Here is a 13,199-nt window from a genome sequence, read left to right on the forward strand (position 1 = left end):
CGGTTCGAAGATCTATCAACGAATGGATTTGATATGAGTTTTCTTGTTATTTTCGAAAATCATGAGTTTGAGATGTGTTGGGTTTGTGTTGGAATTGATGTTTGAGGATTGGAATGAGTATTTTGAGTTGTTGTTTTGCTGTCTGCATTTCCGGTTTGATCATTTATAGCCGTTATGCCGTCAGTTTGAGTTTTGGATATCGTTTCGATGTTTGATCGTATCGAGTTTGATTGAGTTTTGATGTTGATATTGATCTATGACTTCTTCTGATAGATTGAATTGAAGTTCTTGAAGATTGTGAGCCTTGCAGTCTTGATCAATTTAGAAGAGTCGAGCCGATTGAAGAGTTTGAAACGACGAGAAGGTATAAGATGAATTTGAAATGGAATAGGAGGATTAACTCGAATCCGGATTCATTCGAGTGTCCTAGAAAATCACATACTTGCATGTTTATATGCTTATATGAATTTATGATTGAATTTATATTTGAATGCATGAGATTATATATGCATTCATATTGAGACGATTGATTATTCATTTTGAATTAGACGATCTGGAGATTATAGTTGAGTGGCCTTGGTAGGCGATTTACTACAAGTGTCGATTAACTCACTATAATGCCCTAGAGTCTAGAGGATTAAAATATACCTCGTCCACCTCGAAAGGGGAGTTCGGTGTGATCGTTAGATATTTTAACCTCGGGATCCCAAACCGAAGAAAGAAGGAAAGAAGAATTCCATTTGATTATCTGAGTTTGATAATCCAGAAGTTTTAAAGTCATGCATATCATTTTAATTCCGCAATTGAATGAATTACTTGAGGAATATGTTGAATTTGATTTTATATCATGTTTTGATATATTTATGTGTTATTATATGCTAGTCTCTTTTACTGGAAATATTATTCTCACCGGATTATCCAGCTGTTGTCTTGTCTTTGTATGTGTGCTTGGCAACAGGTGGGGCATGACCGAGTCAGAGATTGCATGGATAGATGGTCGAGTTGATAGAGTGAGGCCTTGGTGTTTTAGAAGTCGATTATGTAATCGAATTTGTTATGTTTTGTATTCGGATTGTAATAGCTAGAACCGATGCATGTTCTATCCTTTTGAGCATTGATCAACTCTAGAACTTCATGTCTTATTTGGAGAGATTGTGATTTAATGCATGATTATGTTTTGATGAAAATTTGGGAGTTGTATTGCTTGATTTCGGTTCTGTAATTGCTGAAGTTTTTCTGGTGTAGCAGAGCACGGATCCCGTGCCTCTTTTGTGTAAGGGTCTGTGCCTCCTCGCATTTTAGAATCTTGTTTTTTTTGTGCATGCACGGATCCCGTGCCCTTCATGTGTAAGGGCCCGTGTAGGCTGGCAGAGAATTGGCTATTTTTGATGTTTTGCACGGACCCCCTTCCGGACTTGACCCGGGGTCCGTGTGTTCTTGAAATTGTAGGCACGGACCCGTGCACGGATGTGTGCATGGGGTCCGTGCAGGTGTTTAAAAAAAATATTTCATTTACTTGTAATCTTGTAGGCTTTATTATTGTTTATCCTGATATTAGATGATTAGAATCGAGGTCTCACATTAAGTGGTATCAGAGCGTTAAGATCTTGGACTGAATTTAGAAGAGAGCGGGGTAGATCGAGTCCGCTTGTTTTGGCTCCTCGCATGTGTTTGAGTTATTTAATTGATTTATTAAATACAATGCGAGCATGCTTTATTGTTTGAGAACTATTGAATTACATGATTATGTGATTTAATTTATAAAGCATGAATTGATTGAGATATGAACTATAATCATTCATTGAATCCGAGTTCCATCTTTTGGCTTGAGTAAGAAGATCAGAGGTTGTGGGACACTGGAATTTTGAGATTGAGATATATGTGTTCTAATCCCTTTGATTTTAGATGGGTACTCGAAGAAGATTGAACATGAATAATCCACCTGTAATGACTCATCCGAATGACCAGGGCGATACGGTTGAGAATCAAATGGATGCCACGGCTACCCCTATGGAAACCTTACTGAAGAGATTTCAATCTTTCCGACCACCGATCTTGAAAGGTACGGAGAATCCCGTGGATTGCGAGGGCTGGCTGGATGATATAGATCAGGATTCTCTCGACTATTCCGATGATCGACGAATTAGATTGGTTATTCATCAGCTACACGGAGTGGCTAAGAAATGGTGGACCTCAACTAAGAAAGCCATGGAAAATAGAGGTACTCTTATAAACTGGATTCTATTCAAGGCTGAGTTTTATAAACGATTCTACCCAATTTCGTACCGAAAGGATAAGAATGCCGAATTCGCAAATTTGAAGCAAGGCAATTTGAGTATCGAAGAATATGTTACCAAATTTGACAGTCTATTGAGGTTTGCTCCACACATTTCTGACAATGAGGAAGCGAAAGCTGACCACTTCATTGACGGTTTGAACCCTGATATCTTCACTCTTGTGAATACCAGAAGGCCAAATAACTTTGCAGATGTGATGGATCATGCCAAGGGTGCGGAAGTTGGACTGATAAGACAGAGAGGGAACCAGTATGCACCTCAGCAACAACAGAGGCAGTTTCAGGCCCAACAGTCCCAATACCAGAATCAACCACCGAGGACTGAAGGTGGTAGCAGTGGAGGTAATAAAAAGAATTACTTTCGTCCCAAGGGGAAAAAGTTTAAGAACTCGGGAAGCAGTTCTTCAAGTTCTGGTGGCTCGAAACAGAACAGTTACAGTCAAGGTTCAAGTTCCTTTGGTACTTCTTGTAGCAAGTGTGGAGAATATTTGGGAATTGCTATATTTGTCAGCAGACAGGGCATTATGCTAGACTTTGTACTCAGCGGGGCTTTGAGCAAGCACAGAGTGGTAATGCTTCTCGACAGTCATCTCAGCCTCAGAGGCAATTGAATGCAGTTCACTCTTTCCAACCTCAACAACAGAATAGTCAAGGAGGCAACCAGAATTTGAACCAACCTCCTAGACAGCAGGTGAGATTGTATGCTCTGAATGAGGATCAGGCTCAGGCTGCACCTGATGATGTGATTGCAGGTAATTGTTCGATCTTTGATTATCCTGCTAATATTTTGATAGATACAGGTGCTTCTCACTCTTTCATATCTGAGAAATTTGTGTTGATGCATGCCTTGCCTTTTGAGCCATTACCTGCTGTAGTTTCTGTTACTTCACCTTTGGGTGGAGGAATTGTTGCGAGGAATTTTGTTAGAAATTGTGGATTGAGTTTTGAAGGAAATTTGATCGAGATCGACTGTATTGTACTTGGTTTGTCTGACTTTGACTACATAGTTGACATAAATGTTTTGACTAAGTACAGAGCTACAGTAGATTGTTTTCAGAAGATAGTCCGTTTCAGACCAGATATGTCAGACGAGTGGAGATTCTTTGGTAAGGGTTCTCGTTCTAAAATTCCTTTGATTTCTGTATTGTATATGACTAGATTGTTGCAGAAAGGAGCCGAGGGATTTTTGATTTATGCGGTCGATGTTTTGAAGTCTAGCCCTGAGTTGATTGATATACCAGTGGTTAGAGAGTTTCCTGATGTGTTCTCGGATGAGATTCCGGGATTACCGCCTATTCGTGAGATTGAATTTAGCATCGAATTGACGTCAGGTACTCTGCCGATTTCTAAAGCTCCGTATAGAATGGCTCCGATTGAATTGAAAGAATTGAAGGAGCAGTTGGAAGAATTGATTGACAAGGGATACATTCGACCTAGTGTATCGCCTTGGGGTGCTCCTGTTCTGTTTGTTAGAAAGAAAGATGGCTCTATGCGTCTCTGCATTGACTACCGCCAACTGAACCAGGCGACAGTTAAGAACAGGTATCCTTTACCTCGTATAGATGATCTTTTTGATCAACTGCAGGGTTTGTGTATTTATTCGAAGATAGATTTGAGATCTGGGTATCATCAACTGAGAGTTCGTGAAGAGGATGTTCCTAAGACTGCGTTTCGAACGAGGTATGTCCACTTTGAATTTCTTGTCATGCCGTTCGGTTTGACTAACGCCCCAGCAGTCTTTATGGGGTTGATGAACCGAATATTTCAGCGTTTTCTAGATGAGTTTGTTATTATTTTTATTGACGATATCCTGATCTATTCGATGAGCCGTGCTGATCATGCAGAGCATCTGAGGATTGTTTTGCAGATTTCAGAACTGAACAGTTGTTTGCCAAACTATCGAAGTGCGAGTTTTGGTTAGACCGAGTCGTTTTTCTTGGTCACATTATCTCGGGAGATGGGATTTCTGTCGATCCCAGCAAGATCGAGGCAGTTATGAACTGGCGTAGGCCGATTTCTGTGCCTGAGATTCGAAGTTTTATGGGTTTAGCGGGTTACTATCGCAGATTTATCCAGGGTTTCTCTTCAATTGCGAAGCCAATTACCCAGCTGACTCAGAAAAACGCGCCTTTTGTTTGGACTAAAGAGTGTGAGACCAGTTTCATTGAGTTGAAGAAGAGATTGACTAGTGCTCCAATACTTTCTATTCCATCAGGTTCTGGAGGTTTTACGGTGTATTGCGATGCTTCTCATTCTGGTCTGGGTTGTGTTCTTATGCAGAGGAAGCACGTGATAGCATATGCGTCGAGGCAGTTGAAACCGCACGAGACTCGCTATCCAGTTCATGATCTTGAACTCGCTGCTATTGTTTTTGCCTTGAAGATCTGGCGTCACTATCTGTACGGTGAGTCTTTTGAGATCTTTTCTGATCATAAGAGTCTTAAGTACTTATTTTCACAGTCTGAGTTGAATATGAGACAGAGGAGATGACTAGATTTATTGAAGGACTTTGACTGCGAGATTAAGTATTACCCGAGAAAATCGAATGCAGCTGTCGATGCTTTGAGTCGCAAGCTTTGTTCCATATCTCTTTCAACCATCGGAGTTTCTCGTTTGATTGACGACTGTTGCAATTCTGGATTAGAGTTTGAATCAGATAGGAGTCCTATCAGAGTTTGTGCTATCCAGGCCGAGCCAGAGTTGTTTGTGTCGATCAGAGAAGCACAAAAATCCGATGAGAGTATTCAGAATTCGATAGAGAAAGTGAGATCTGGACACCAGTCTGAGTTTCAGGTCAGGGATGATGTTTTACTTGTGAATAACCGTATTGTTGTGCCTGATATTTCTGAGTTGAGACAGCGTATTCTGCGAGAGACACATTGCAGTCGGTTCAGTGTTCATCCAGGAGGCCGAAAGATGTTTAACGACCTGAAGAGTCAGTTTTAGTGGAAGAAGATGAAGAGTGATGTTGCGAGATTTGTATCCCGTTGTTTGAACTGTCAGCAGGTGAAAGCCGAGAGAAAGAGGCCGGGAGGTCTTCTGCACAGTTTATCTATTCCGGAATGGAAGTGGGATCATATCTCGATGGAATTTGTCACGAAGCTACCCCGATCTGTTCGAGGATGTGATGCTATTTGGGTAGTGATTGATAGGTTGACGAAGTCTGCTTGTTTTATTCCCTATCGGATGACATATCGTCACGATCAGATGGCCGACTTGTATGTTAGAGAGATTTTCAGATTGCACGGTGTGCCGAGATCGATTGTTTCTGACCGAGATCCTCGGTTTACTTCTCACTTCTGGCATAGCCTGCAAGAGGATCTTGGTACTAGGTTGCATATCATTCTCAGACGGATGGGCAGTCTGAGAGGACGATTCAGACTCTGGAGGATATGTTACGAGCAGTGGTGCTTGACTTTGGCATTACTTGGCAAGATTCATTGCCTCTCGTTGAGTTTTCGTACAACAATAGCTTTCAGACGAGTATAGGTATGGCACCATTCGAAGCGTTGTACGGAAGGAAGTGAAGATCTCCTCTGTACTGGGATGAGATGTCTGCGTCCCCAGACTTGGGACCAGATATGATTCGTGATATGGCTGAGCAGGTGAAGATTATTCGATTGAGAATGAAGACTGCTCAAGACCGACGAGCAAAGTATGCGAATATCCGTCGCAGACCTCTATCTTTTGATCAGGGAGACCGTGTATTCTTGAAGATTTCTCTGTTTAGAGGTACTGTTAGATTTGGGAAGAGAGGGAAGTTGTCACCGAGATTCATCGGCCCGTATGAAGTTTTACAGAAGATAGGCGATCTAGCCTACCGATTAGAACTTCCTTCTTTTTTATCTGGAATTGACGACGTATTTCACGTCTCGATGTTGAGAAAATACCATCCCGATCCTTCTCATGTTCTTCAGTCTGACGAAGCCGAACTTGATGAAACTCTAAGATACTTCAAGAGACCGATTCAGATCCTTGACAGAAAGGAGAAACAACTCAGAACCAAATCGATTCCTTAGGTGAAAGTTCAGTGGAGTTGTCACGGAGTCGAAGAAGCGACTTGGGAGACAGAATCTGACATGAGACAGAGATTTCCTGATTTATTAATCTGACGTGAGTTCTTAATTCTGTTCTTGAATTCTTAATTATCTTCTTATGAGTTGATATTGATGATTTCGAGGACGAAATCTTTTCTAAGAGGGGGAGAATTGTAACGCCCCATTTTTATCTTAATTGATGTTATTTGAAATATTCAGTGATTTCAGAATTTGAGAGCCGACTTTTTATTAATCAGGGACCTTTTTGCAATTTTCGGAAATTTCAGGGACTAAAACGCAAAATTGAGTTTTGTTATATCTTAGACTTGTTGACTAAGTCTCTCATTTCTTCCCTTCCTTCTCCAAGTCGATCCTCCACCATTGAAGAATGCCCAAAGCTTTCCCAAGCTTTGTGATTTTGATTCTAACTCAATCCGTCCGATAAAATTGAATTCTTACTTGATATCTACGATCACAGCTTCGAGTGCTCCGTGGGATGTAAGTTTATCTTAATTCTGAAAGGTTTGAATTTTTGGATGTTGTTAGAATTAATTTATATTCGGAGAGGATGATTATTAGATAGCTGTGACAGTATATCTAAGACGGTTCGAAGATCTATCGATGAATGGATTTGATATGAGTTTTCTTGTTATTTTCGAAAATCATGAGTTTGAGATGTGTTGGGTTTGTGTTGAAATTGATGTTTGAGGATTGGAATGAGTATTTTGAGTTGTTGTTTTGCTGTCTGCATTTCCGATTTGATCATTTATAGCCGTTATGCCGTCAGTTTGAGTTTTGGATATCGTTTCGATGTTTGATCGTATCGACTTTGATTGAGTTTTGATGTTGATATTGATCTGTGACTTCTTCTGATAGAATGAATTTAAGTTCTTGAAGATTGTGAGCCTTGCAGTCTTGATCAGTTTAGAAGAGTCGAGCCGATTGAAGAGTTTGAAACGACGAGAAGGTATAAGATGACTTTGAAATGGAATAGGACGATTAACTCGAATCCGGATTCATTCGAGTGTCCTAGAAGAAATCACATACTTGCATGTTTATATGCTTATATGAATTTATGATTGAATTTATATTTGAATGCATGAGATTACATATGCATTCATATTGAGACGATTGATTATTCATTTTGAATTAGATGATCTGGAGATTATAGCTGAGTGGCCTTGGTAGGCGATTTACTACAAGTGTCGATTAACTCACTATAATGCCCTAGAGTCTAGAGGATTAAAATATACCTCGACCACCTCGAAAGGGGAGTTCAGTGTGATCGTTGGATATTTTAACCTCGGGATCCCAAACCGAAGAAAGAGAGAAATAAAAATTCCATTTGATTATCTGAGTTTGATAATCCAGAAGTTTTAAAGTCATGCATATCATTTTAATTCCGCAATTGAATGAATTACTTGAGGAATATGTGGAATTTGATTTTATATCATGTTTTGATATATTTATGTGTTATTATATGCTAGTCTCTTTTACTGGGAATATTATTCTCACCAGATTATCCGGGTGTTGTCTTGTCTTTGTCAACAGGTGGGGCAGGACCGAGTCAGAGATCGCATGGCTAGATGGTCGAGTTGATAGAGTGAGGCCTTGGTGTTTTAGAAGTCGATTATGTAATCGAACTTGTTATGTTTTGTATTCGAATTGTAATAGCTAGAACCGATGCATGTTCTATCCTTTTGAGCATTGATCAACTCTAGAACTTCATGTCTTATTTGGAGAGATTGTGATTTAATGCATGATTATGTTTTGATGAAAATTTGGGAGTTGTATTGCTTGATTTCGGTAATTGCTGAAGTTTTTCTGGTGTAGCAGAGCACGGACCCCGTGCCTTTTTTGTGTAAGGGTCTGTGCCTCCTCGCATTTCAGAATCTTGTTTTTTTTGTGCATGCACGGACCCCGTGCCCTTCATGTGTAAGGGTCCGTGTAGGCTGGCAGAGAATTGGCTATTTTTTATGTTTTTCACGGACCCCCTTTCGGACTTGACCCGGGGTCCGTGTGTTCTTGAAATTGTAGGCACGGACCCATGCACGGATGTGTGCATGGGGTCCGTGCAGGTGTTTAAAAAAAAATATTTCATTTACTTGTAATCTTGTAGGCTTTATTATTGTTTATCCTGAGATTGGATGATTAGAATCGAGGTCTCACAACTTGAACTAAAAGTTGGCGTTGAACTCGATGCCTCATCTTCAGGGACATAACGAGCTTGGGTTGAGTGGCTCTTCTCCATGTACTTAGTATAAGCCTTGATTGCTTCCTCTCTGGTAGGATAAGACTTGTGCACTGCGCGTTTGAAACTGATAACTTGCAAATATGTTTCCTCCCATGTTCTATAAATTCCAGGGTTTTTTCCTTTGAAAACTACATATGTCTTGCCCTGTCACGAGAGTAAAATGGCTAAATTAGGAAACATACACTATAAAATTTCCAAACAAAATATATTCAACGTTATTCAGTACATCACCATTTCAGATAACCGTTTCGCATAGTGTATTCACTAATCCAATTTGAGTAGGAGAAAATTTTATACCTGCATTATTGTAAAATATGAAATCAACGTAGATGTAAAAACACATTTGTGACACAAAACAATACTTTTTGAATCTATTGTTATCACCGTGTTCACATTGTTAAAAGTGTTGTCTCCATGCATATCTACATATATATACCAATTTACACAAATGAATTATCGTTTGGTGAATGAAGAAGTGGATTTTATTCCATGTGGTGGGATACATACCACCAAAGTTATTTATTGGGGATAAGGGCTTGTGTTTTCTCTAGCTACGTGACTGAAAATCAACAAATCCTACTCCAGAAGCATTTTTGGCTACTAAATTCACACTAATTGAAAATAATATCATGATTATTTACCTTCAAAATCTTTGTATAGGGATTCACATATATTCCCATTTTTTAAGAACATTATGGAATAAAAAAGGGTGAAACACGCATCAAATAAAAATACGAAATAAGATCCAATGATTAAAAGTTAGTTTTATACTTACCCTTGAAGGATCGTCCGAGACGCATCAGATCGAAGCTTCACTGAATTCCCATGGTCTGTGACGAATGAAATGGCGGGAAATGGGATTAGGCACAATAACTACCTACGCATTGTAAATTAAATGAGATAGGAGCTGAAACTGTATATGAATCGTGCAAAGGTAGTAGGGGCATTTTTGGTAATTGGTGATTTTGTTATGTCAATCCATATTTTTATCAGGTCCACCAAACAAGAAACATACTATCATTTCTAAATTAATCATTTACATCAAACAACACATTATTACATCAATATTAAATTATTCACCAAATTATCAATCCATCCGTTATCCCATCACACGAACTAAACACATCCATATATTCTTATTAACTATACTTTAAAAATTGTGCAACTATTTTTTCAATACATTAAATAAAAAAAAAAAAGAAGTTTGTGTATACATAATTTGTTTTCTCAATTATTTTTCTTAATTTATATGAAAAAAATAAGATTATATAATAAGAGGGCAAAAGTACCACAGTAGTACATTTCAAAGTTGTTTTTGACATTCTATTACATTCTATTAGATATGAGTGCTAAGACAAACCGTCGCGCGTGTCTCACCTTACATACGGCCCCGATCTTCTGATTGAAATAAGTGCATGCAAGTCGACATCAATGTGAAATCATGCAAAGCATAAAATATATAATTATTCTAATGCATTTTTTTTTTTTTTTTTATCAATTCTTCGAGCAAAATACTTGTAATTAAATACATTTCGAGTGGTAGAAGAAATTAAAGTTCGACTGGCTCATTGAATCCAATTAAGCTCTTAATTTTTTTTTAAAAAAATATTATCCCATCCCAAATGTATAGACTATTTTTCATATTTAATGTCATCTCTCTTATTATTATTATTTTTTTTTTACAATTTACTCATATTAAATTAATATTATTAATTATTTGTACAATTGTTTTATTATATTACAATCTTCATTAAATAAGGGTAAATTGAGAAATTAATTGCTACAAGAAATTAGTTCCTCAAACACTTTCTTATGTGAAAACACACACTTATATGAATGGGACGAAGACGGCACAAACACTAAAAATTAGCCACCTGAAAGGACCTACAAACCGACAATTAATTACATGTATTTGTTAGAAGTTTTTGCTTTTAATAGAACGATATAAAATATTATCTAAGATCATGAGCTGTCTTGAAATGGGTTTAGGTACAACATCGAATCAATTGTGACCATTAATTTAGATGTCCACTTCCGAAATAATTGACGATTATTAACTTTCATCGTGATTGACAATTAATATTTTAGATGAATTATTAGCATAATAATAAATAATAATGGGATCGGTGAATTTGATGTCACACCTAAAAATATGTGAAGAAAGAAATATCCCATCTTTGACACCTACAACACATCTTTAGACTCAACCATTCCCACCATTTTTTCAGGATATTTTTTCCCCATAAAAATAATAATAAAAAAAAGATATGGGGTTTAAAGTTTGTTAGTTTTCTCAAATTCCAAAAAGGGAAGTGGGGGAAAAAAAGAAAAGAGCAAAGTAAAGAAAAGAGACATATAACAAAAACAAGAAAGAAATTATATTTTTGATTTTGTAACTTGCACATTTTCTAATTTTTATTTTTTGTCTTGTTATCGATCAATTTACAATCTTAAACCCCTAATTTATATATTGTTTCTGGTTTTATTTATTTTTATTACATTCCTGTTATCAATTTAAACTGTTAATCCATTAATTTACACCGTTTTCCTGCAATTTCATATCCTCCAGACAAAGGAACAACTAATCCCACTTCAACCAATTATACATTAAATTATAATCATATGTTTTATGGTGTGTTTCATAATTTTAAAACACAAGGTTAGGTACGTATACAACACGAATAATTATATTTTATATCTAACTAATAAAAAGGGGTAAAATATGAATTTAATTAAATGCGTCTACATTTTGAATTTTGTTATTTTCAGCATTGCTTGATAACATATTTTCTTGGTCGGTGGTGAGCAAATATCAATTGGATTGAGATGCATTGCCAAATGCCAACCCATGATTGTGGATCCCATGAGCCGTGATACTTAAGGCAAAAAATAAATAAATAATAAATAAAAACATTTTAATCTTACATGCACACCACTATAAATCAAGACATTTATTATTCCTTCACGCTATTTCCATTCACACAAACAAAATTCAACATCCTAAATTATTACACATTTTACTAAAATATGGCACAATTTGGCAAAATCATGAACAACTACATTCACTGCTTTATTACTTTGACGATGATCGTATTTTTGTCGACCTACACGGTCGCGCAGGACGATGCGACTCCACCGGCACCGGCTATGGACGCCGGAGACGGCTGCCAACTCCCAATTCCTACCACCTTCGCTGTTTCCTCGGTGTTGCTTTTTGTTGCTGGCATTATGTTTCAATAAATGATCAAGGATAATTGGGGTCCCAAAATTTATTAATGTTGAATTGTGGGTTGGAGGCATTATATATAAAGAGTGACCTATGCGGCGCCTATCATAATATATTCTTTTTGCGTATAAGTGTTTGTTATGGATATATATTTGTGCTTCGATATTTTACTAATTTAAATAAAATGATATGTACGTTGTCTTGTTCGATTATTTTGATTTCTTGGTTGGACACACTCAATACTCATTTGTATTTTGTTGTTTAAATCAAAAGATACCAAACCATTAAAACTTGATTGCTAGCTAGCTAGCTGCTACCCTCGTCCATTTCCAAACTGATAAAAAATTAATAAAAATTAAAAATTAATGAACTAATATTTGATCCTAAATATGGGTAGTACACTAGGCTTACTCAATAATATTCCCCAAAAATAAGAGACTATATTAATTCAAGCTTATACTCGGAAGTCGTGCTTGAAATTTGGACGAAAGCATTTGGATTTATGAGAGAGGATTAATTCATGTGAATAGAGTCTAGACTGGAGAGTTGATTTGAAATTGAAATAAAACAGGAAAAAAGTACTTAACTATACAAGAAATTTCAAACCATTCGTTTTAATTTTGAGGCAAATGGATGTAATGAATTTGATATGTGAATTTGAAATATGTCACATTGAAATCCATTAATCTAAATACAACTGAAATTTTAAAATTATGTCGTTCGATAAAAAAATCTCGATAACAACAAGTCAGTTGTCAACGATATAAGGATCCAATCCATGATAAAGTCGAACATCATCTTAGCCAGATGAATATCGTCTCAAATAACATTGATACTCATAAAAATACATGATCTTTTCTTTGTTCATCATCTTTAATCCAAGAATAATTTGATCCATATAGCTAAATCCTAATAAGCAATAGCCGAACATAATCTTAAATGATATCAATAACGATAAAAGTAAACTAACTTCTCTTCGTTGATAGATGAGTGAATTCATAAAAAGCTGATCCATATAGCTAATCTTAATAGACAATAGCTCATTAATGCATCATCTCAAACGATGTCTCGATATTCATGGACATACATGATTGTTTTCTTTGTTCAATCTTCAATTCAAGAGATCCTCCAACTAGAGAGAGAGAGAGTAATCATGACACATAATCAATCATCTTTCTATAAAGTTCTAAAATAACAATATATATAACATCTTATAGTAAAAAATAATAATAATAAAGTAAGTCGAAAGGGTGACATTATAATTAGAGGCACTTATAGGTAGCCGAACGAGGCACATGCAAGGGTGGAGGAGAGGACAAGATACCAGCCTAGCCCCGAGTCCCACCACCAAAGCTACGTGTCCAAGGCCCATACGACACCGTATGA

General features: G+C 37.0%; 1 protein-coding gene across 1 annotated transcript; it reads left to right on the forward strand.

Annotated features, from left to right (window-relative positions):
• The first annotated feature begins 1,947 nt into the window (after window positions 1–1,947).
• On the forward strand, window positions 1,948–2,827 carry LOC140889707 (uncharacterized). The gene is made up of 2 exons (XM_073297430.1): window positions 1,948–2,546; window positions 2,668–2,827. The coding sequence occupies exons 1-2, from the start codon at window positions 1,948–1,950 to the stop codon at window positions 2,825–2,827; spliced, it is 759 nt and encodes a 252-aa protein (XP_073153531.1).
• The last annotated feature ends 10,372 nt before the right edge of the window (window positions 2,828–13,199 follow it).

Source organism: Henckelia pumila, chromosome 3 (assembly GCF_033568475.1).
Source record: "Henckelia pumila isolate YLH828 chromosome 3, ASM3356847v2, whole genome shotgun sequence".
Taxonomy (NCBI): domain Eukaryota; kingdom Viridiplantae; phylum Streptophyta; class Magnoliopsida; order Lamiales; family Gesneriaceae; genus Henckelia; species Henckelia pumila.

What these genes read in the sequence shown, in the direction of transcription:
- LOC140889707 (XM_073297430.1), top strand. Translation starts at nt 1,948, where the DNA reads ATGACTCATCCGAATGACCAGGGCGATACGGTTGAGAATCAAATGGAT. An exon ending in ATAAGACAGAGAGGGAACCA is followed by an intron (nt 2,547 to 2,667) that starts GTATGCACCTCA and finishes TTTCGTCCCAAG; the next exon opens with GGGAAAAAGTTTAAGAACTC.